Source organism: Acipenser ruthenus, chromosome 27 (genome assembly GCF_902713425.1).
Source record: "Acipenser ruthenus chromosome 27, fAciRut3.2 maternal haplotype, whole genome shotgun sequence".
NCBI classification, from domain to species: Eukaryota; Metazoa; Chordata; class Actinopteri; order Acipenseriformes; family Acipenseridae; genus Acipenser; species Acipenser ruthenus.
In genome coordinates, this window is record NC_081215.1 from 6,104,613 (window position 1) to 6,128,037 (window position 23,425).

The 23,425-nt window shown below is 39.2% G+C and overlaps 1 protein-coding gene across 1 annotated transcript; it reads right to left on the reverse strand.

The window, feature by feature from the left end:
* Positions 1-1,387: 1,387 nt before the first annotated feature.
* On the reverse strand, positions 1,388-16,493 carry LOC117432439 (neuromedin-U receptor 2-like). Its single transcript, XM_034054368.3, has 3 exons — positions 16,190-16,493; positions 4,005-5,076; positions 1,388-2,858 (listed from the first exon to the last, which is right to left on the reverse strand). Exons 2-3 carry the CDS (start codon positions 4,879-4,881, stop codon positions 2,479-2,481), a joined length of 1,257 nt encoding a protein of 418 aa, XP_033910259.1. The 5' UTR covers positions 4,882-5,076; positions 16,190-16,493; the 3' UTR covers positions 1,388-2,478.
* Between the last annotated feature and the right edge of the window lie 6,932 nt (positions 16,494-23,425).

Consider the following 23,425-nt stretch of genomic DNA (forward strand, 5'->3'; position numbering starts at 1 on the left):
TGTAATACAATATCTGTTTCTGGCTGTAAAAATATGGAAAACGCTATAGGAAAATAATGGGTTAGCTTCACTAATTTAGAAAAAGATAAATGAATGCATGAACTGTGGCAACAACAGACACAATAAAGCGTTTTTTTTGTTGCATTTTTTTCCTATTAAATAAGTTCCCTAAGTCATTTCAGAGGCTGTTTTAGGTCATGTATATTCATAATGAAAACTGGGAGTTCTCTGCCTGTGAAAATTATTCAGATGCAACCTTGAGGCTGTCTCTGGAATCTGATCAGGATAATGGAAACAAATGGAAATGGTTCAAATTTGAATGTTATATGTTTATTTTATCTTACAAGCCCCCTTGTTAATCCACAAAAATAAATCCATTAATTATAAGCTTTTGAGCGTTTCTTCAGAAATGGATCTGAGATTTCATTTAACCTGATTGGTCAATATGAGGTCCCTTATCTCATAAAGGACCTTGAATGTTATCATTCAAACAGTGTTTAATCCCAGTTCCAAATCAATCCACCGGAAAATATGTAAATACAGTTTTCATTTATGTATTTTACCTTTTCTGTAGCAGAGTAATGCGATATGTCAGGCACAGACAGCTATAAAAGTTGTGCAGCTTCACTATTTGCTGTACTATTTGCTGCACTTTTGACTGCGTAGCTGTCATTCATTCTTTAAATTCAGACTGCATTCGCTTAATTGGAAAAATTGACATTTTAGGAGATGTGCTGAGTTTGTACCTCTTATACAAGGTTTTAAAAAAATCAAAAGTGACGCTGTTGGTACATCTGTCCTCTCAAGCAACAGCGAATCCGAAAGGGAGAATTGCATAAATTGAATACACACCAACGTTGTTTCTATATTATTTGGACATCTCTATATTCTTTAAGTGAGGGATTATATAAGTGTGGATGTTTTCGAACTATTTCTATTAAAAGTTCCTTGAAGTCTTGCTCCATGATGATTACCAGCGTATGACAAGGCAGCAAATGTTGACATTTTTCAACATCATCCGACCACATGCGATTGCGGATGGCAGACGCCTGAGAAAAGGCTGTACGACTTTCCAAAAAAGACGCATGTCGCAAGAGTGTGGATGACGTAATTCTGACATGTCGCACAGGGTAAGAGACCCTCGACTCCGACCAGAAATGATGTCAGTCTGAAGTATGAACCAGCCTTAAGCTTGCTTCATCACAATTCTACATGTTCAATCTCTCTATTTAAATGTAGTATAGCAAATACAGTTAAAAAAAATAAATACATTGAGAATGGTGTCAGCGGCACTACAATAATTATAACAGCAATAGTAGCCGGCTCCAGCTTAAATGACAAGTTGTAGAAATCAAACAACTGGATGCAGACTGATTACTTTCAGCAACTTTATTCCAGCAAATAATAACAAACAACACAGGCATGATGCTCTCTTCTCTAACAAAGCCAGGAGATTGTGAACAAGTTACTTAGCAAACAGCATGATTAGCATTAACACAAGTAGGCTACCAGATATTTGTAATCACTAAAAGTCATTTTTAATTTTTTTTTTTTTTTTTTTCGTTAAGAAATATTAGGGTCTAACTTTCACAAATACATTAACGGGCACTCTAATCCTAATTAATAAAAAATAAAAAGTTACCTGTACTTTTATTCTTTTACATGTTTAAAATTGTTCAAGAGGTAGATAAAAACAAACAGTTCACAAACCATGTTACAAGCAAACAATAAAAACAACTGTTAAACACTATTTTGACAATAAAACTACTTTAGATGTATGAAACACTTGGCTTAGTTTTTAAAAAATGAGTATGTAGTTATATCATAGAGATACTGTAGGCTATACATTGTCATTTGAAACAACAGCAGCTTTGCTGGCCTTTTTCTTAGTAGTGTTTCCTGTTCCAAATAAAAACTAAAACTAAAATATCTCTTTGAAATGTCGACGACAGAGAAACAAGCAGTCTATATTTACATTCCATTTACATGTTTGGAGCTAAACAAGCGTGGGGTGTTTAATTATGGTCCTGGTTGTGTCTTGGAGGCTTAAGTTCAATGGAGGTACATTAAATGATACAGACTTTAAAAGAGGCAAAAAAAGATCTAGTTCTTTTTTTCTGGTGTTTCTCAAGGCATGCTTCTTAAAAGACAATGAGCGACAAGTTGGCATTCCTTGCAACCAGACTAACTGGTTCACGTGCACTCTTCACTCCATTACTAAATTTAGTCTTCAGAGGAGACTAATAACTGGTTGGATAACTCTTGCTTTAAGTGTGATCTCTTGAAAGAGGAGAACACTTACTGGCACCTGTTTTTTATGAATTTAAAACATTAGCTGCATTATAAAGAACATTATGAATTTCCCACTACTGGATTCTATGATTCCAAAATTCCACTATGAGTATCAAACTCTGCACTGACTAACTCTAATGAACCTCCTATAGTTTCCTCAATAAGGTAATGGCAAATGTCTCTTCTTTAGATATAAGTGGTTTCGTCCTCATGTTCCCAGCTCACAGAAGGCTGGAGGAACTTTGGAGCATCCTGTTTGGTTGGCACATGGTAAACCAGTGCTGGGCTCTTCCGGATCTTGGAGATAGCTGGGGAGCTGCTGCGGGAGACACTGGACTCCTGGTTACTGCACACAAGTTCTCTGAAGCGTTCTCTGAAGCGGGTGGAGAGCAGGTTGTAGATGACAGGGTTGACCGCGGAGCTCAGGTAGAAAAAGATCCCCGAGATGACATGCACGTACTGGAATACTTTGTGCATGAAGTCCGTCCACTGCGTGATGAAGCTCCACAGCAGTCGGTCTGTGTGGAAAGGAGCCCAGCAGATGGCAAATACCACCACTACTACACCTGGGAAAACAGAAGAAAGAAGGAAAGGCATTAAATCCCAATTACAGTACAGCCAGAGCTGGGTTTTTTTTTATTTTTGCTTCTCAGCAACATAATAAAAATATGAGCTTGCCCTGTGTTTTCATCATTTCTGTGACCATCTGTATCCGGAACATTTACAATGTGTTTCTCTCCTACTCTCTCTTTCTCTCATTTCCTAAGGTTTTTTTTTTTTGTTTTATCGGGTAGTAAACATCCATTAAGATCACAATTGTTTATGTGCCTGTAATTCCTGCAGTATTTCCTGAGTGCAGCATGAATGTTTTTCATTAATTATTTTATAAATCCCAGCTTAACAAAGAATGTATCCTGCTTGCAAAGTGCAATATATTAAGCGCTCCAAAACAATAAAGCCAGAACCCAAGGAGATTTAATAGTAACGTCTACTGAAACTGTGTAATTGGTGATAGAGAGAATAAGGCTTTTGTTGATAACCTCACCACTGGCATTGTTCCATGAGCATAGCTTGTATTTTCACACATATACTTTGCATCACTAGGGGGCATGCGCCGCTTTATGGTTTAACATGCAATTCCATTGTATTTGTTATCTAATGCATAATCCATTGCTATTTGTAAAAAAGGGTTTGGGTCTGGCTTGTGTGAATGTACTTTCTCTTTTTTTTTAGCATTAATAAACTTAATTTTCTTGTTAATTTTAATTTATTTTTAAACAGTTTAAGAGTAGGCTAGTTTATTGCACTGAAGAAAGTGAAACATCTATAGTTTAGTTGCCTTTAGAGAAAGGGAAACAGGTCATTATTTTATTTTAAGATTAGGTTAAGGAAATATTTGAACAATAGATATTCCAGAAGTGTCCTGTATATTTGTCACAATTTATTTTGGTTAAAGGAAAGCTATTACAGGAGGTTGGTGAGGGAATGATGTTGAGTTATTGAAGCTGACAGTTTGTGCTCATACTTGTTCATTAATTCAACATACTCAGCTCCACATATTTAAGCTATTAGGTTGTGACTCTAAAATAAAATCGCCTATTACCTCAAGGGTATTGGAAATGAAATTAGATGAGTCAAAGAGAAGGACTTAATGGAAGAAATTGAGGCAAAAACACAACCAAGTATAAGTAGAAAGCTAAGTAGCAACTTACACAACATCTTGGTGATCTGCCTCCTTCTCCCACTCTCCAAGTGGATCTTCCAGCTGGTTTTGGTGCTGCAGTTCTTCCCCAGCTTGCCAACTGGGAACTTCCTCTCTCTGTTGAGACGGCAGCCTATCATCAGGTAGAGGACACTGATGATAGTCATGGGGATGAAGTAGAAGAAGACTGTAGTGATCTGGATCACCAGGTTATAGATCCACCTAGGCTTCAGTAACATGCACATAGCCGACTCTTCGATTTTCTCTAGAGTGGGGAGGTAGAAGTAGTAGATCCCATGGAGAGAGGTGTTGGGAATAGCACAGACCAAAGATATGACCCAAACGGTAGTGATGACCCTCTTGGCATGGGTGTTGGTCATGACATATTTGGTCTTGAGTGGGTGGACCACCGCAACATACCTTTCCACGCTGAGAGCCGTGACGTTAAGGACTGATGCGAAGCAAACAGTCTCAAAGAGGAAGGTTTTGAAATAACAGCCTCCTTCGCCAAATGGAAAAGGATAGTTCTGCCACATTTCATAGGTCTCTAGAGGCATCCCGAAAAGCAGGACCAAGAGGTCTGAAATGGCCAAGCTGAAAAGATAGAGGTTGGTAGGGGTTCTCATCTTCTTGTGCTTGGCAATCACTGTGCAGGTAAGAAGGTTCCCTGCCACACCTGAGATGAAAATGAGCAGGTAGGCTAGGGAGATGGGCAGGAAGAAAGAAGATCTCTTAGGCCCTAGAAACTTCAGAAGAAGTTCCTCAGTGACAAAGAGCCTCTGGCTCCCAGTGTCGTTCAAGGTTTTGTTGAGTCCAGTGATGTTGCAGGATTGTGAACCAAGCTCTGAGCAGTTCTGGATCATGTCCTCTAAGGTTTCCCAAGACATTGTAACCTAAAAATCAGTACTTTTGGGACGTTAACTGAAATGTTTGTTTGAATAGGGGTACATGGCAATCACAGCAAGAGGAACGTTCCAGTGAAGAAAGGAACTCAATGCTACAGTCTGATTGGATCCAGACCACAAAGAAGCCTTCCAAGTGACACACCACCAGTTTCCATCTCTTATTATTCTCAAGGAAACCTGTAGAAAGAAACAATCAAAATATGTTCAAAACAAGAAGAGACTATTGGATTCTGATCAATTTAGACTGCACAGACTAGCAGATCCTTGCTCTCGCAGTTTAATACATAATTTATGACTGAGTGTATTGACCATTGTCAAATAACCATTAAACACTGGTTTATGAATTTCATCCATTTACTGAATAATGTTATACAGTACATGCTTTGTGCAGCACCACCTCAAGGACAAAACCCAGTCATGATGTAAATCCACACTATTTTGAGTCCCACTTTATGCTGTTCTCAATACTGGTAACATTGACGTCACTAGCACAAGCTTGTGAGCTGAAGCATTTATTGTACCAAACCCACTTTCAGCCAGATCTGATCAGATCAGAGAGAAATGGGAAGGTTTTCACCTCAAGGGCCTTAAGTAATCAGTTTTGCTTTGAAGTGCACAATAGGCCCTGTAACAATAACAGATTGATTGCAGTATTAAATGTATGCCCCTTCCATGTCAATTAAGCTGATATTAAATTGACTATTCAAGACAGATTTGGCCAGTCCTGAAGAATAAACTGACAAAAGATATTTTCTGGTAGGTACCTTATTTTTGAGAGAAGAAGCTGTTGCAGTGTCACCAACTCAAGGTCGCATCAATTATGCGTGAGTGTGGATCAGACAGAAATCTACAGGACACTAGTGTCATGACATCTCAACCGGGTGACCATTTATGAGAGTTACCCATTCATCGCCTCCCTGTGATCTTATCAGGTTAGATGCTGTTAATAGGTAAACTGATGTGAAGATTCTTGACCGTTTCATCAGCAAATTGATTGGTAAAAATGTCATTGGCTGACAACCCAGTCAACACCACTGAAAAATGAGAAGTTCAACATTGAAATCAGAGTCATCAAGGGTGGGGTGTTATATCAGTAGCTCTTTCTTAAGGAATTTACAGCTGTCAAATGTAAGGGAAGTGTTTAGGTGAACCCTTTGGTGACTAACTAAGGCATACTTGTTGAGGTTTGAGCAAGTTTGCCTTTACTGTAAGTGAAAAATTAATATACTGCAATTAAGTAATGGATGAACTACCTAACGCCAGATCCACTGAACATGAAAGCAGCTACAATATCTCTCTCACACACACAGCTTTGCAAGGAAATTGAGATTAGTCTGAGCTGAGCTGATTTAGACAAACTGCATGACTCAAAGTGTTACTCAATGGGACTCTTACTATCAAACTTGAAATTGACATGTTTGACAAATTACAATAGGCTATTACATTCGTGGTATATATAAAGAGCATAACATTTCGTTTCATGGTTACAAGTTCACAGTCATGTGTTGATGAATGTGTGTACTTAGGTCTAGATTCTCAAAACTATTTATACCAAATTGTCATTAGAGCAATTTTTTCTGAATGGGAAAAAAAACTAAAATGAATAAGAAAAATGAATAAAATGAATAAGAAACAACTTAATACTTAATAGTTTGGTAACTTTATTGGGTGTGTTTCTGATTTCTGAAAAAATGTGCTAATGACAAACTGGAGTACATAGCATGGAAAATGTAGCCCTCAGTGTTAATATATTCAAGTAATGGGTTCTTGGCAGAGCATAGGTCTCCCATGAAAAATATCCAGCCAGGTGGCATGGATTGAGAAGCTGCACTTCAATGCACAGACGGATTTTGCAAAATTAGACACATTAAAAAGAATCCTCATGAGTTATGTTGATTACACTATTAAAATATATTTAAATTAGAACTGTGTGAACCTCAAATTCGATTCTCAAGCCTTTTTTGTTAAATTCTTCATTAGTTTGGATTTAGTTCACATTTTTTTAGGCTGCAATTTAAAGTCTGCAAAGAGTTGTCCATTGGGAGGGAGACAAATTTCCTTCAAACTGATGCAGTAAATTAGAAAATAATCTTTATGAATAACATAACACCCCCACCCACCACAGTTAATGAGGCACATTTTGACAAGAATTAATGATTTCTTTTAAGATAACTTTTTTCCATTGCTTGATAATTGTTCCCAGTCATGTGAGTTATTTCACAAATTAAAGTTCACAGTGAGCAAGGGAATGACTACTGAAGTTGAGGGCCAGGGTAGAAAGGTTTTTGTTTTTTTTTTTATCTGAAGGAAATTATAATGACCTAGTGTCACCTAGTGTTTAGAATACCCACTCACAGTTCAGTAAGGGAAGGTGAGTAACAGTGTGCATAATGTAACGACTCTCTAATAGGCAAAGCCAGCTGAGAGGTGGAGAAGGTAAAGAAGGGTGGGAGAAGGGGAAGGGGGCGACAAACCAAGATGACAAACGATCGAAGAATCAGGTAAAAAAAAAAAAATAGCATGTGCTCTTATCTAATTGGTTTGAAGGTAAGTTTCTTTCTAGAAATATATAGATGCACTATTAACTTTGCTTTGAGTACAGTAGTTCCACAAGGATGGCTGAATAACCCATATGACCACATACTTACATCACTTATCATAGCTAATGGCTGATATTTTAATGTTTAATTGTGGTAATGGCTACCTGTAAAAAAAATCATTCTGTACCTAAAACAGTTCAAACTAAAGCTGCTGCTCAGCATAAGTTAGTGTTTAGCAGACTGTAACATTTCAACCAACACTAAACCTTAATGCTCATATTTATAGCTAGAGGCATTTGTTACTGCTTGGGAAACCAAATATTCATTGGGACGGGGTAGGGATGTTAATAGTTTAAACGTGTAAACATTTTCCATGTTAGAATTGTTCCTAAACGTTTAACCCTTGCCAAAGATATGCATACACTATATCGATACAATAGGTTGTATATATAGAATGGAAGTCAACAATAAAATATTAATGAAGAAAAAATAAGATTCATATGAAAAAAAAAAAATTAGATTAAGTTTATTAATGAAGACATTGAAAAAAAAAAAACAATTGACTCTGTCAATCATAGGTACTGAAGTAAAACAATGCGATAGAAAGCCAAGTGGGTAAATGTTTTAGCCAATGCCTTCCCCAGTGCATAACCCTTACCAAATGATCTGGAATGGCAATGCAGTAGTACAATGCAATTGTCCTGTATTATGGCCACAATGTTTGCCTTTGGTAGAGTGGTATTACAATAAACACATACCTTGACATACAAATGATATTACAATGTGATGAACCAATACAAACCAGTAACTGATCGCAGCAACAAAGGCACCAAATCTGAACCAGTATTATAAAATGGGAGGAATAAAGGGAGCAATCTCACAAGTGTTCCAATCTGTGTAGAAATGTCGCCATAACAGCATACTGTAGCTTGGAACTTTTAGAACCATTCTGCCTGATTCACTTGACAACCACAGTTCACTTTGGGAGGGGTGGGGTGGAACGGGAATGGGTTGGGGGGCATAATATCAACACAATAACACACCTCAGCGTGTTCAAATATTGTCCAAAACCGCATTGCTTACATATTTGCTCCAGTTTAAAATACCATCACTGTGGACTATAAGTGGCTGATGGTTTCTTCAGGTTGAAAATAGAGACATGAAAAGTGCTATTGATTTCAACTTGCATTTGTCAAAATCAATGTGTTGTTTTGCTCAGACAGGCTCAAAGTTTATCGAATACTTCTGCTACTATACTTTGCACATATGGACATCGGTATGAGGTATTAGCAGTTTCCATGGGTATTTTTGTCCCTGTCCTTTTGATCCTTTGATCGTGCTCTCAGCAATATCCAGAGCTAGTTCTGGAAGTTGCTATGTACATGCAGAGGTTAGGTGACTGTGGCAAAGTGGTAAGTGGTAACAGGTGTATAGCAGGTGCAGTGCGGATACAGTAATTCCAAGAACGCACAGACAACAAAGTACGGGTGAAAATGATTGTTTTAATGCTTTATAATCCAATGGTCTGATGACCCGCCAGTAAATAATAAAGAGCTGGCAATACACAACAATGTGCATTGCACAGTAATGAAACAAAGGGTTGCAGTCCCGCAAATAATAGACACGGTACAAAACACACACAATTAGACACACACGATCACTGTTCCAAAGTGAGTGCTCTCAGTGCTTGTGGTGAAGTACAATATAATACGTGCTATTAGTGAAACAAGTGCTGATAACAATGTTTATTCGTGATGGTAGTGCAGTGATGATCCGGTTTCGTGCTGGCCCTTGGCGACAGCTCCGGATCTGTGTTTAGCCGTCTAGTGATAACAAACACAGACAATTACTAAACAGACAAACAAACAAACAAAACACTCACGAACTCCTTTCGTTATTTATTTTGGGCAATCTCCCGGTCCTTCCAGTTTCCTCGTAACAAAAACCCAAGCGAAGGAAAAGATTTACAATTCTCCAGCATCTTTTATGCGATTATGCATGACCCCTTGGTAAACGATTACAGCTGACTCTATTGCCTGCAGCTGCTACCTCGTTTACCTTCCAGGTCAATACATTCTCGCACTGGAGTCTTGTCTTTTTCCAGGCTGATTGACTTCCCGACCCAGGGAATGAACTGTCAGGACAACCTGTCCAAAGCCTTTCCCTTTCGCTACTTCGTATCCTCACAGGTCGATAGGGAGATTTACAACCAGAACTCATTATATTTCCGTCACAGTGACTCAGAGGGCTAATCTGGTAGTTTCTCCTGCTTTTCACCTCAGGAACATTGGGTTTTGTAAGGCTTCTTTTCTGTAGGTGGACGAGCAAGGGTAGACCAGTATAAATTAATAATTCAACTCCCTCCTGGCCGGCCTCCCTGCGTCCGCCACCAGTCCACTCCAGCTCATCCAGAACTCCACTCCTCGACTAGTGTTCTCTCTGCCTCGCTTCTCCCACGCTACTCCACTGTTCCACTCACTCCACTGGCTCCCGATTACCGCTCGCATCCAGTTCAAGACTCTTGTACTCGCCTACTGATGCCTTGACCAGCGGCACCCAGCTACCTCCAGACTCTCATCTCTCCCTACACCCCTATCCGACCTCTCCGATCCGCCTGCAGTAGAAGATTGGCTGTACCTCCTCTATGCTCCCCTGCCTCCAGAGCCCGCTCCTTCTCCACCCTCACTGCCCCGCAGAGGTGGAACGACCTTCCTATGGATGTCAGGACTGCCCAGTCCCTGACCACCTTCTGGCGCTTCCTCAAGACACACCTCTTCAGACAACACCTGTAAAACTCAACTCTTCCCTTCTGGACTATATAGCACTCTGCCTTTAATGCACTTTAACTTGCATTTGTCTGTTCCCTATTTTACAGTATTTAATCCTGCACTTAACCCAATCTGTAGTATTTTGTATTTCACTTGCACTCATATCTAACCCTGATGTAATTATCAACACTGTTATCTGCTCTTGAACTGAGTTGCAGAGTTGCATGTAAGATTTATTTAGTTCAGTATATTTTTTGGTTTCACACACAACACATGTGTTGCGCACAAACCTAATCCTAACAAGGCTCCTTACAGTACAGTATTCGTTTTACCCTTCTCCAGCATCCTTATTGTTTCTCCAACTGCTTCAGAGTTCCAAAATAATTCTCCAGCTGCCCACTGCACGACAGTGTGTCTCACATGTTCAGTACTTGCTTTTCTCCCATTATTTTGACAATTTTTTTTTTACAAATCTGGACCGGTTAAATTGGCACAGGAGAAATCTTGCCAATATTAAATATGAAGGAGAAATCTCCCAACTTCATCTACGGCCCTTATCATTCATTCTTTTGTTTCGTCCCTCTCCTCCCCTGCCTTCACCATGCAGCGTGCCTTATCTAGAGGGAAGGTGGGCCTCATGTGCCACTTGTCCTGCCCGCTGGCATTAGAAATTAATCTAATTCATATACTTCATTCACCAGTTTGCCAGCATAAGGGCAGCTAATGAGCTCTCATGGGCAAGGCCATGGGCCAAACTCAAATATCAATGTACTCAGTCATAGCATGTTTATCTGTCAATTTAATAAATGGTTTATTTCATTCCATTGACGGTGTCTCCTTTCTGAATGATAGAGATGACCTATTTACATTATTACAGGGATTGCCATCATTTTTATCCAAGGACAGTCTAGCATTTACTTGTATTTATTCACTGTAGCAGTTAGAGGCACATTTAAATAAGCTTATTGTGATGGTAAAATTCTGAGAATGAATGGTGATGCATCATTCATTCCCGCCAATATATTATTGCCCCAGTTTTAGATTCTTCATTTTATAGGTCAGCATATCTAGACATATTCTTTTCTTAGCTCTCCCTATATTCAAAATGGCATCTCTTTTTTTAGGCTTCCAAAAGATTCCCTTAATTCTAAGAGACAGCCAGGATTCAAGATTTCCTCTTGTAAAAACAAACTGCGGTAGACCATGCTGAAAGCATAGAGTGTCTTGTTATTTGTTAAGGTTATTAGATATATGTAAGATAGGGATAGAAATGAGACACCTGTGGCATAGCAGTTTCACCCATTTCACCCATGTTTTTAATACGAGCTTGATTAGCCAGGTAAGTGTACAGGTAACAAGCTCAGGTGTGTTCTATTAAACTCATAGTAAGGAATGGATCAGCTATGCAATGGGAGTATTATTCCCATCCCTTCAAGATCAGTGTCTTTACATTCGTAATTGCCAGCATCCTCTACTGCATTGCAGTGTATTGCCAGCAAAACAAAAAGGAAACGTAGACAAGATAAACACACCTTTGTCGATTTAGCCTAGATTGCATTATATCTGACAGGCCACTAGAACTGAAGAGGAGCTCCTGCACTCCAGTGAAAGCACCTCAGCTACATCAAACAAAACATGGGAGAATTACATAAATTACATTTGTCAAGCCAGTCGTGAGCCAATTGGCCTATCTTGGCTCCCCTCCCACCGCAAAACTCCTAGGAGATAACTACTGTGAAGTAAGTTTGTTTCCCATGCTTCTCTACTTCTCTCCCACAATGTATTCCAAGGAGCAGCACCTTCTCAATGGGTCAGTAGCATGGCAAGAGAGATTAATTCAGGGCTGGGCGTGCTTGTACTTACAAATACACTACCTCTTCACTCAACAGGGGAGTGGTAGGAACAATGCAAATGTAATGCTCTCATGATGTCTGCCTACTAATTTATGTTTTAAAGGGCTTTTCACTTTTAATTTTGTAAAAAAAAAAAAAAATTGGAAAGTCATGCCGTAATCCTTAAAGGGGCAGCCTTTTAATTTTGGCCAAGTAGGCTTTTCTACAGAAAATTCTACTTTCAAAAAAGTAAATAGTAAATTGTACAACCAACAGGCACTGCCAACAGTAAAACACAAACAAGGTTTGAGTGACAGCTGTGGGAACCAATCCTAGCTGTCAGTCCCGCCTACAGAACACCCACAGTTACTGATGTCTTGTTAACTCTTCTGAATGTTGTAGACCATTACACATATTTTCTATGTCATACAATGTAAGTTTTCTAGAGAAAACAATTCCATTTTAATAACATGAAAGAAATGGTTTGGCTTTTTTTTATAGTATTTCAAATGGGATTTTGAATCAGTCTTTGAGCAAGGTGTCCCTATAACAGTATCACCATATTTTGAACTACGTTCCACTTCTATCAGGCAAAAAGGCTAACAGGCAAAAGGGTAGACAATGTATACATATTGGATAAAAACCATGATATGGTGAGCTTTACACTTTTAAACTTACAACACCTCTCCCTCCCCCACACCTGCTCCAACCCCTACACCCACTACATCCCCTACTAACTCGCCCTCCTTCTCCACCTTCTTGCCCCTCTCAGACTCTGACCTGTCCTCCCTGCTCCAGGGTCACAAACCCACCACGTGTGCCTTGGACCCCCTCCCCACTCACCTCTTTCAAGCTGCTGCTCCTGCTCTACTCCCCTTCATCTCCTCCCTCCTCAACACCTCTCTACTTTCTGGTATCTTTCCCTCTGCCTTCAAAAAAGCCTCCATCACTCCCCTCCTCAAAAAACCTACCCTCGACCCCACCTCCCTCCAGAGCTATCGTCCTGTCTCCCTCCTACCCTTCCTCTCCAAAACCCTCGAGCGGACTGTACACCGCCAGCTCTCTGCTTTCCTGTCCAACCACTCTCTGCTCGACCCTCTCCAATCTGGCTTCCGCTCTGCTCACTCCACTGAAACCGCCCTCCTGTCTGTCACCAACTCACTAAAGTGTGCCCGAGCTGCCTCTCTCTCCTCTGTCCTAATTCTCCTCGACCTCTCTGCTGCCTTTGACACTGTTGATCACTCTATTCTACTATCATCTTTCGCTGACCTGGGGATCTCTGGCACTGCTCTGGCCTGGTTCTCCTCCTACCTCTCCAACCGCACTTACCAGGTAACCTGGCGTGGAGCAACCTCCACACCTCACCCTCTCTTAACTGGAGTCCCCCAAGGGTCAGTCTTGGGTCCTCTCCTATTCTCTCTCTACACCCGCTCCCTGGGCCCCCTCATCGCATCCTATGGTTTCTCATACCATTTCTATGCTGATGATGCTCAGATTTTCCTCTCCTTCCCCACCTCTGACTCCACCATCTCCTCCCGTATCTCTACCTGTCTGTCTGCTATTTCCTCCTGGATGCACTCGCATCACCTCAAACGCAACCTCTCTAAATCTGACCTCCTTTTCTTTCCCTCCTCCTCCCCCTCCTCTGATCTCTCTATCTCTGTTCCTCTGGAATCTACCACACTCTCTCCCTCTTCCTCCGCTAAGAACCTCAGAGTCACCCTGGACCCCTGCCTCTCTTATTCCCAGCACATCTCCACTCTGGTACGCACTTGCCGATTCTTCCTGAGCAACATCCGAAGAATCCGACTCTTCCTCACCAACTACGCTACCCAGCTCCTGGTCCAGGCCCTGGTACTCTCCCGCCTAGACTACTGCAACTCCCTCCTGGCTGGCCTCCCTGCGTCCGCCACTCGTCCGCTCCTGCTCATCCAGAACTCTGCTGCCCGCCTGGTGTTCTCTCTGCCTCGCTTCGCCCACGCTACTCCACTACTCCGCTCACTCCACTGGCTCCCGATCACCGCTCGCATCCAGTTCAAGACTCTTGTACTAGCCTACAGATGCCTTGACCAGACTGCACCCAGCTACCTCCAGACCCTCATCTCTCCCTACACCCCCACTCGACCTCTCCGCTCCGCCTGCATTAGAAGACTGGCTCTACCTCCGCTACGCTCCCCTGCCTCCAGAGCCCGCTCCTTCTCCACCCTTGCTCCGCAGTGGTGGAATGACCTTCCTACAGGTGTCAGGACTGCCCAGTCCCTGACCACATTCCGGCGCCTCCTTAAGACTCACCTCTTCAAACAGCACCTGTAGAACTCCTCTGTTTGTATCCTGGGACACTATCAACCTTCATTTAAATGTGCTTTATTTTGCTCTTATCTGCCCCCTATTTTACTGCATTTAATCCTGTACTTCAGAATACTGTAATCTGCCAAGTGTTTAACCTGTAGTATTTTGTATTTAATCATATCCTGATGTAACTATCACTATTATCTGCTGTATTATTGAATTGTGGTTTGTCACACTTGTACTTTGCTTGAACAAAAGTTATTGTATTTCTTGCTCTTATTGTATTACTTGTATTGTATCACTTAATGTATTTGCTTACGATTGTAAGTCGCCCTGGATAAGGGTGTCTGCTAAGAAATAAATAATAATAATAACAAAAATATGGATACAATGAAAAATGGTTCAATTTAAGTATATTTTAAATGAGGCTAACCAGAAACCGTGACACAGCTTTCTATTTAATTATTGTTTTCTTTGTGTTCATTAATTAAGAAGATTTCCTTTATTTATAATAGAAACATTAAGAAGTGCTAATCAAGGTTTTAAAACCCATTTCTAGCCTCGGATCTCCCTTTGTCTCCTGCTGAAGATTGCTGGTTTGTCTGGTTGTTTTTTAGTCCCACTTGGTCCATGCAGACAATGCTATAGAAGGACATTAGCTTCTGTATCCTGTTACCTAATCTCAGTTATCAGTAAAGGAGCATTTATCCTCAACCACTAATATAAAACCCTGTAGGCTTGGTTCACCTTGGGATTAACCCTAAAAGAACAAAACAAGTGAACAACCAAGAGTCTCAGCACAATACAGGAGGACCAGGTACCATGTTAAAATTACTAATACGTGGAACATGGATTTTAAAGCATTGCTTGTAAAATCAAATCCTTGCCTCAGGTCCTACTTTTTGCTCAATTGAAGATTTTTTTTTGTTCTCTGCTTGTCTTTTACATTCCATTTGGTCCGAATGAATCTGATGTGATTTATCATACAGCTTCTGGATTAAAAAGTTGAGTGTGTAGAGTTAGATTATTGTCTCTGCCTAAATGCAGAACTAAGTCTGGGCGATTTGCTCATGTTGGTCTTTCACTGTGGAATGCCATACCTTTTAATCTTCAATTGATTTCAACTATGAGATGATGTAGGATGAGCTTGTTTAACTATTACATTGCAAACTTTAAATGCAATCACTGAACTACTGGGCTTGTAAATTGTGTGTTTATTTTTTAAATGAGTATTTCTGTATTAGTTCTTATTGTTTGAAATGACTAATAGTAATTAATCAACTTAATTAATAATTTCATTCCAATGGTTTAGAAATTGTGACCTACAGCCAAGGTGCCAAGGATGCAGCAATTTATCTGCAGCGTTGTATTTTAAATGTTTGCGTATCCCGAATTAACGTTAAAAAAAAAAAGATTCTCAGCACTTTTTAATGGATTTCTAATCATTGATAAGAACTCCTTTAATGTGGCAGATAAAACACCACTGTAAATTGTGGTCAGTAGGTGGCGATAGGCTAGTGCATGCTAGCAGATAATAATGTGTGTATATATATATATATATATATATATATGAGGGGGTACCATTGCTGGAGTATGTTTAGCTTAATGAGAATCCTATTGCATAGCAGTTTGAGCTCAAAGTTGAATTGGTCCCAATTGAGCTTCTCTATAATATGCCTAATTGAGTTCAGGTATTATCACACAAGACCAGATCTGCTTCTCCTACTATACAGCAATGAAGAACAACAAAACTTTTTTTTTTGCTTGTTTCAGTATTTCTTTTTAATTACACCAGTACACATTATACAATAAACATAATTTTATATACTGTATTTTTTAAGTAATAAAAAGAAGTACTTACCTAATTTGTTTCCACGTTATTATATGCACCATGTGAAAGCGCCCAGCTAAAGATTGCATTGTGAGATCTCTGAGGAAATCCCTATGCTAAGCTCCAAGCTCATTGACAATAATCTCAATCACAAGAGAAAAGCATAACTAGGAGAGACGCTCTCAGCTCCGTGTGAGGGCAGGTATCCTTAAAAAATCATCTTAGAATAAAAAACTAAAGCATATACAAACCCATAGACAGATAGACACAGGGACCCAAATCAATCTTAGTTCCTGCTGCACAAACACACTTGTGTACCCAAAAAGAAGTTGTGCAAGCTGGTAAGTCTTCTGAATGATGCAACTGCCTGAGCTCCCTGCGTCTGCCCATCTCTCTCAGCTCCTCCTAACAGCCCCCTCCCTCACTTAGTGACACACACATACAGTGACAGAGTGAGTGTGTGTGTACTGTACTTTGTGTGTGTATGTGAAGAGGGTCCCTCTGCAACATCTATTAATATTACATTCCTTTTTCACATACGTTATTAAAAAACACTTTTGACAGCAACTGCCAGGAATATAGACAAACCACCCCATTAGATTCATTTAGCCTCCCAATATTCTCTGTGGTGGTTACCCAGGTAACATTTTGAAGGGATAATAATGACAAACCAAGGATTTTACACCAATTACAAACAAGAACACCTGTATGTTATTTCTTGATAAACCACAGCAAACCACTTAATAGTAAAACACAATTGTTCAGCATTCTAGCAACACTCTCTGCCAGAAATGTTCAAGAAAACAAAACGTGCTGTAACTAAAAGGCATGACAAATGACTCTTAAACAAATCAAATTGGCTGGCAAGGTAAGCAAAACAAAAACCAAAAAACGAATCACCAGTATTCACGATTTAATGCAAATGCATGTATCACCTTTTCAGCCCAAGCAATTGCAAAACGGGAATGTTATGCCAGCTTCGGAAACAGCAGAAATGAATATAGACACTTAATAAGATGGTGTTAACCTTGGTGACAATCCAGAGATGCCATCTCTAGTCACTTTCATTCACAACACTGCTTCTGTGAGAAAGAAAGAACCGAGTAGCACTGAAAACAGGACCGAGCTTACAGTCAGAAGTTGTCAGAAATGGGGAGGGGAGTCATTAATTTTGATGGCCTTAGGGTGGGGGTGGGGGTGGGGGGCAAAATTCTGGAAGTGGGGGGGGGGGGCAGGGGGGGTCAACCATCTTAGCAGAAGGATCAAACTGAGAATAACAACAGGAGAATATTGAACAAAACATTCTGGGTCTATTTAATTTACATTTTACACTCAGAAAAGATGTGTTACAGGTTGTAGTGGCTTGGTTTTAAGTGGTGAAAAGTATTTTTTATAACGAATGTCAAGCCAAGTATTATTATATAAAATCAAATGAATGTTTAGTGCTGGATAAATGTGTTGGATTATGTGTATGGACAATCTAGGCAGCCATTCAAACAAACACATTTTCATGGAAACGGAGTGTGGAGGAGGTCATCCATTTTTATATTGTGGAACAAAGGGTGCTGTTGACAGATGTATTAACCTTCCATGATCATTCCTTCTGGGATCTATTTTAACAGTGATGAACCTTGATACTGCTTTTATAAAGCCTTTTTTTTGCAAACGTAATTTAAATGTATTTTTTGTAAGACGTTAATAAATGGGCTTATAAATCACCTCTGGTAGAAAAACCCATGCGGAAATAAAGATCGGCGGTATTCCGCCACCATTTAGATCATTAAAATAGACCCAAATGTGTTCATGTTTATCCAGTGACCTTCCAAATTAGAGCCAATGGCATCAGCTTTGCCTATCCAACATGGAAAAGATAAATAGTAAAGATTGAACTTTATAGCAATACAGCTAGAGAAAACGTTGTACATTGTGCATATTTTGGTGTTTCTTTATATAAAATGTAGTTAGCAGATTTGTGATCATATTTTGACACAAAAGAGAAAAAAGTTTAATTTAAAAATCCATTCATACGGCAACCACAATTAGTGTCAACTCTTCATCTGCTTTTAGTGAAAATTCCAAATAGAATGGTTGCACTTAGCAGTAAAGCATACTCAATTTACAGAGGCAGTCCAAGCAATCAGAAACATTGGCCACCTGCTAGTAGTTAAAAGTGTTTCAGAACAGCGAGGATTGTTTAGAAAATGCATTAAATTAGCCTGACATAATTGTGATTGATGTGATAACTGCTAATCAAGTATTCTGAGTCATATTTGTACATCGGCTATGGAGCTATGAATCTACACTGCATAGTAAAGTGTCTAAAACCACAGAGCACCCTGAAAAAGTCACTGAAAAAGTATAACCTAAAAAATAACATTAAAAAAAACATGTTAAAAAAAGTAAAAAGTGAAAAAGCTGGACATGAACCAACAACTTTCTGGACAAGAATGTTAGTTCCCTAACCTCACCTCCTAGGAGATCAGGATTCACAGTGACTGGGGATAAGGAAGGATTGGGATAAATAGATGGGGGGGGGGGGGGGGGGGGGGAGATGCAGAAATACTAAAAGAAACCGGCTGTATTCTGTTTACTCACAGGCCCTCCTTACACCCATGCTGTAGCAGCTCCTGATTGTGAAGTCTGTGCTCAGCATGCTTGTAAATGGGACCTGTTATTTGAATATGACACAGTGATATGGCATTTAAACCCAGTTTCAGACTCGTTACTATGGACTTATGAAGGGGTATGAGTTTGGTTTTGTTCCACAGTTTACTAATGACTCAGAGTATGTGAATAGTAACTATAAATGTGACTGCAATTATAATTAAATAATATCGCTGGGGGTAGGTACAGCACAGACGAATGTTACTTTGTCCTGCACCTTAAACATGATGAGTACTAACCTAAAATCCCATTCTGGCACCTTTCCATTATCCTTAATAAACACTGACAATGTCCACTCTCAGCTCTCCAGCTAGGTGTAAGAAGAAATTAAAGAGGCGATTCTGGGTTCTCCAGCACATTTTATTCTGTCTATAAAAAGCACTGCATGAAATGGAACAGGCACGTGTATTACTATAAAGGGCCTCATTGGGCTCTGAAGCTGTGCCTAAAGCCTGCTCAGAACACTTTCCCAGAGCTGTTATTGTTTGTTGGCATGACGTCTATAGATATAGAACAGGCTCATTCTAACAATTCCAATTTTAAAGATTATTCTTCTCCATAAACCGGAACGGAAATTGATTGATTTTAACATCCTAGAGTGTTTTCTCAGTGGCACATCCAGGTAGCAGCTTTGTTGAACACATGTGTTAGGAATTGAATGTTTTTCTAATTCTAATTAAAGTGCAGTTACAAAATCTGACGACCAATAATCAAGGTAACAGCATAGGTTTGAAAAATGGAATTCTGTTTTTGTGCTCATACAACAACTCCCAAGCCCAATTGTTATCTAAACAGCCGTACATCTTAGTAGCACCCGAGAACATGTGAGCCTGCAACCTGCTCCATCTTTCACATGTGTTCACTGCCTGGCCGTTATTTTAGGACATGCACTGTATCTAACATGACGTGGCTTAGACTCCATCTATAAGGTGCCTAGACAGATTTTTTTTCTCCATAAATTTGTTATTATATTTTTTATTAGTGTTTCAGAAAAAAATGCAGTAACCTACAATAACTCCTTAGACAACAACCACAATCCCCAGATCTCAATCCAATCCAATCTAATGTTTGGGTCAACGGGCTGTGATCTATGCAGAGCCGTGGCTGATGTTATCAAGAGATGGGTTGATTATTCGATCTTATGATATTGAAATGGGTGGAATTATTGGGTAATCAGATGCTCGCTAAATTGCTGCAAAGTTAAAGAAAGAAATTGAAAAAGACCTTCGACTTGGGTTAAGAACTGCAGGCTTGATGCTTGTGTAGAACTGCCCTTGCTGCAGGCGCACGATGACACAGAGCTTTATTTAAAATCTAATTCATTCAAGATAGCCCTTGGTCATGCATTCTGATTTAGAAAGAAGACCATTGAATTGAGAATGGCTTGTGCTTTTAAAAATGATGGTAAATGGGTGGGAAAAGGGTAGTGCAATGGTACATACAGCTTAGGCCATTGGTATTTGTGTTTGACAAAGATGGACACCGGCACTTCTCCTCGGCCAACAAGAGTCTACAACGACATTGGAAGCATTAAGCAGCTTGCCATCAACTTCAATGCAAATGTCCCAGCAACATGTCGGTCATGACACAGCATTCATGTACAGTTTCTCTACATGTAACTAGCATTTATATACTTCTGAAAACACACTGTTTACTTACCAAATGCATACCCAATTAAGAGATGAGTTGTAGCTGTTTTACATTTAGGTATTGTGCAAATGTTCTCTCCAGCTGGCCTTAATATGCATTGCTCAAGGTCACCTGCCTACGAGCTGGGAACTCTTTTCATTCATAAGATAAAATAACCTCACATGGAAAAATGTATGGAACTGACAGGTGTTTTATTTTTAAAGGGAAAAGCCTATGTAATAATTTAGGGATTGTCATTTAAAACTGTTGACTATATTTTGGGAGCAATCTACTTTAAATGTCCTTTTATTAAGAATTTAATACTGGATCGAGAGAACCCAGAACCGCTCAGTACAATTGCAAACAGCATAAAAAGGCAAGGGAAAGGTGAAAAATAAAATGACATTAGAAGCTACTCGCTCTAAGTTAAAAAAATATATATATGTTCTTACCTTTTTTTTAGCATCACTGGTACCCTTAAATTTGGTCTGAAGATCTTTTTGTTGCTTGTTTGCTTTGCTGCTTCCTGGTACCCAGTCACTTCCTGTGGGAAAGGTAATGCACAATAAGTGATTGGCACTCACTTCCTTCACTATCACGTTTTCCATGTGTGATGAGGGGTAGTGTCAATAGGGTATTGTAAGCATGTAAGGCATCAGAGTGGTAAATTGGGCAATAAGTGCATTTATAAATATTGGGCAAGTCATTCTGCATTTATAAATATCCCTCACAATATTGTTGGAAGGGATTATATTCATGTGGCTGTCACTCTGAGAAACATCAGTTTTAATTAACATGTGTAATGGTTTAATTCAGTTACCACTCTAAGTTACAAACTTCTTCCAAACGAGCTCAAGATAGTAAAGGAAATAATTGCACAAAAAAACATGCAACATCGTTTTATCTTTGATCAATTTTATCAAAAGTTTGTAAATAAAATACGGCACAAAAGTAGAAAAGAAGGTTAATATCAAATTAGCACAAATCAGAACATCAATCTCAGTAAGCAATGATAGTCAGGTAATATCTTTGTCTTTCTACAAGTCAGCAGATATAATATTATGAATATGCAAGCAAAATATGTATTTTAGAAAACATGAGTCAGTAAATAAAATTAATATAAATTCAGTTCTTTCTAATCAATAGGATATTTTGAAATAGTAATAAATCATGTATCAATTTGTTGTTATATATTCTTTAATGAAATTCCAGCATCTCTTAAGCAATTTAATAGCTCACTGTTATTCTCCTTGTTTAGTTATTAAATCACTCTCATCAAATATTAAACTAGCCCCTTTTGTTAGACAACAAAGTATGATACACCCCTTTTACATTTCACAACTGTCAACCTTTCTGCAAATATACATCTATTTCATTCCCCGAGTATAGTTTCTGTAATTGTCTATTCTTTAGTTCAGTTGGAGAACTTGCTTAATTCAGTTTGCATTCTTGATACAGTGTGTGACAACTCGGCAGGACCTTCATATCTTTCAAGCTTTGTTGAATAAAAGCAGATATTCTTCCAGTAAAACTGACAGATTCCAGGTAGGCCAATTTTGTCCCTTTATTAATTCTTTAATTATTAGTTGTCTTTTTCTTGTGTGGTAATCCAGTTAATGGAGCTCATGTCAAGACTTTTAAACAATATTTGAGTTTTCTTCCAAGTTCATTGAACCATTCAAGGCGCTTTCTCAGTGTTATTTTCAGCTGGCAGTTCAAGTTGTCATAGGCCGCTGTTCATTTCTCCGACTGCAAATTCTATTGATTATTGGGTGGTTTGCTGGATGTTGCTCGGAGCTGTTGGTTAAAGTTGTTCCTGCAAGCTCCTTTTTTCCTGATTGATTAGACAAACCCAGTGAAACAAAGAAAAACTATTTCCTGACCTTGAAGTCACTTACAAAAGTTAGAACTCATAAGGCTTGCCTGTCTGTCAGATTTTCTGTGTTCTTTGAGCATGAGCCATCACACAGTTTATTATTCCATCCTTTGACACTTAACAGAAGTTTTTTGTCCCCCTTGACCCCTCGAACCTTCCTGCTGACCATGTATGAAGGGTGTATGTGCCCCAGATATGGAAACATGTTTGAGCACCCATTAATAAAAGTGTGAGTCAAGCACTTCATTATATTCCATGTGTAAACAATTCCTTTCTGAATTACTAAACATCATTTACTTTATTCACCATGGCAAATTAAATTCAGGATGTTAAAAGCCTCCTCTTGGACCCCCATCGAAATACATTGAAAAATACCGGATGCTATTGACCAGTCTCTAATTAGAAGACAATTACAATTTTAAAATGCCTGAAAAGTATATATATATATATATATATATATATATATATATATATATATATATATATATATATATATATATATATACAGTATAAAAGTATAAATGTATGGTTATTATTGTTTTACAGCCTGGATGGGGTTAAAATGCCCCACCCAGATAAAATCGTGAGAATGCGTGGTCAACAGTGAGTGACTATTGACAAACTGGCTGTTGACCACACATATGAGGAAACCCGTGCTGAATGTGGTTGAGGGGTAAACTAGGTAATTGATAGCCAGTTAATCCCTCGGCCACAATATAAAAACCAGCAGCTTTGGCTGATGGAGGTTAGTGTGTTGAGAGTGGAGAACGGGAGAGAGACGGGAGAAAGAAAGAAAGATTAATCAAAACAATTGCTACTCGTGCTAGAAGGACTGGCACGATACTTGTTTGGGTCAATGTTTTGTTTGTTTTAATCACCATTTTAGTGTTTGGAGCACATTTCTTTTCTAGTAGGTTTTGTAATTAAATCACAGACTCAGTGTTCAGCCATTTTCTCTTATTGTTCCTTTGAAAAGGGACGGGACTGACAGTGATGTGAACCAATCACATGACAGACGGGGACTATTGCCCAATGGTGTAAGGATGTCAGGGCAATAGTTCAATGATTTGCCCCATTGCCGCTGTACTTTATGCATC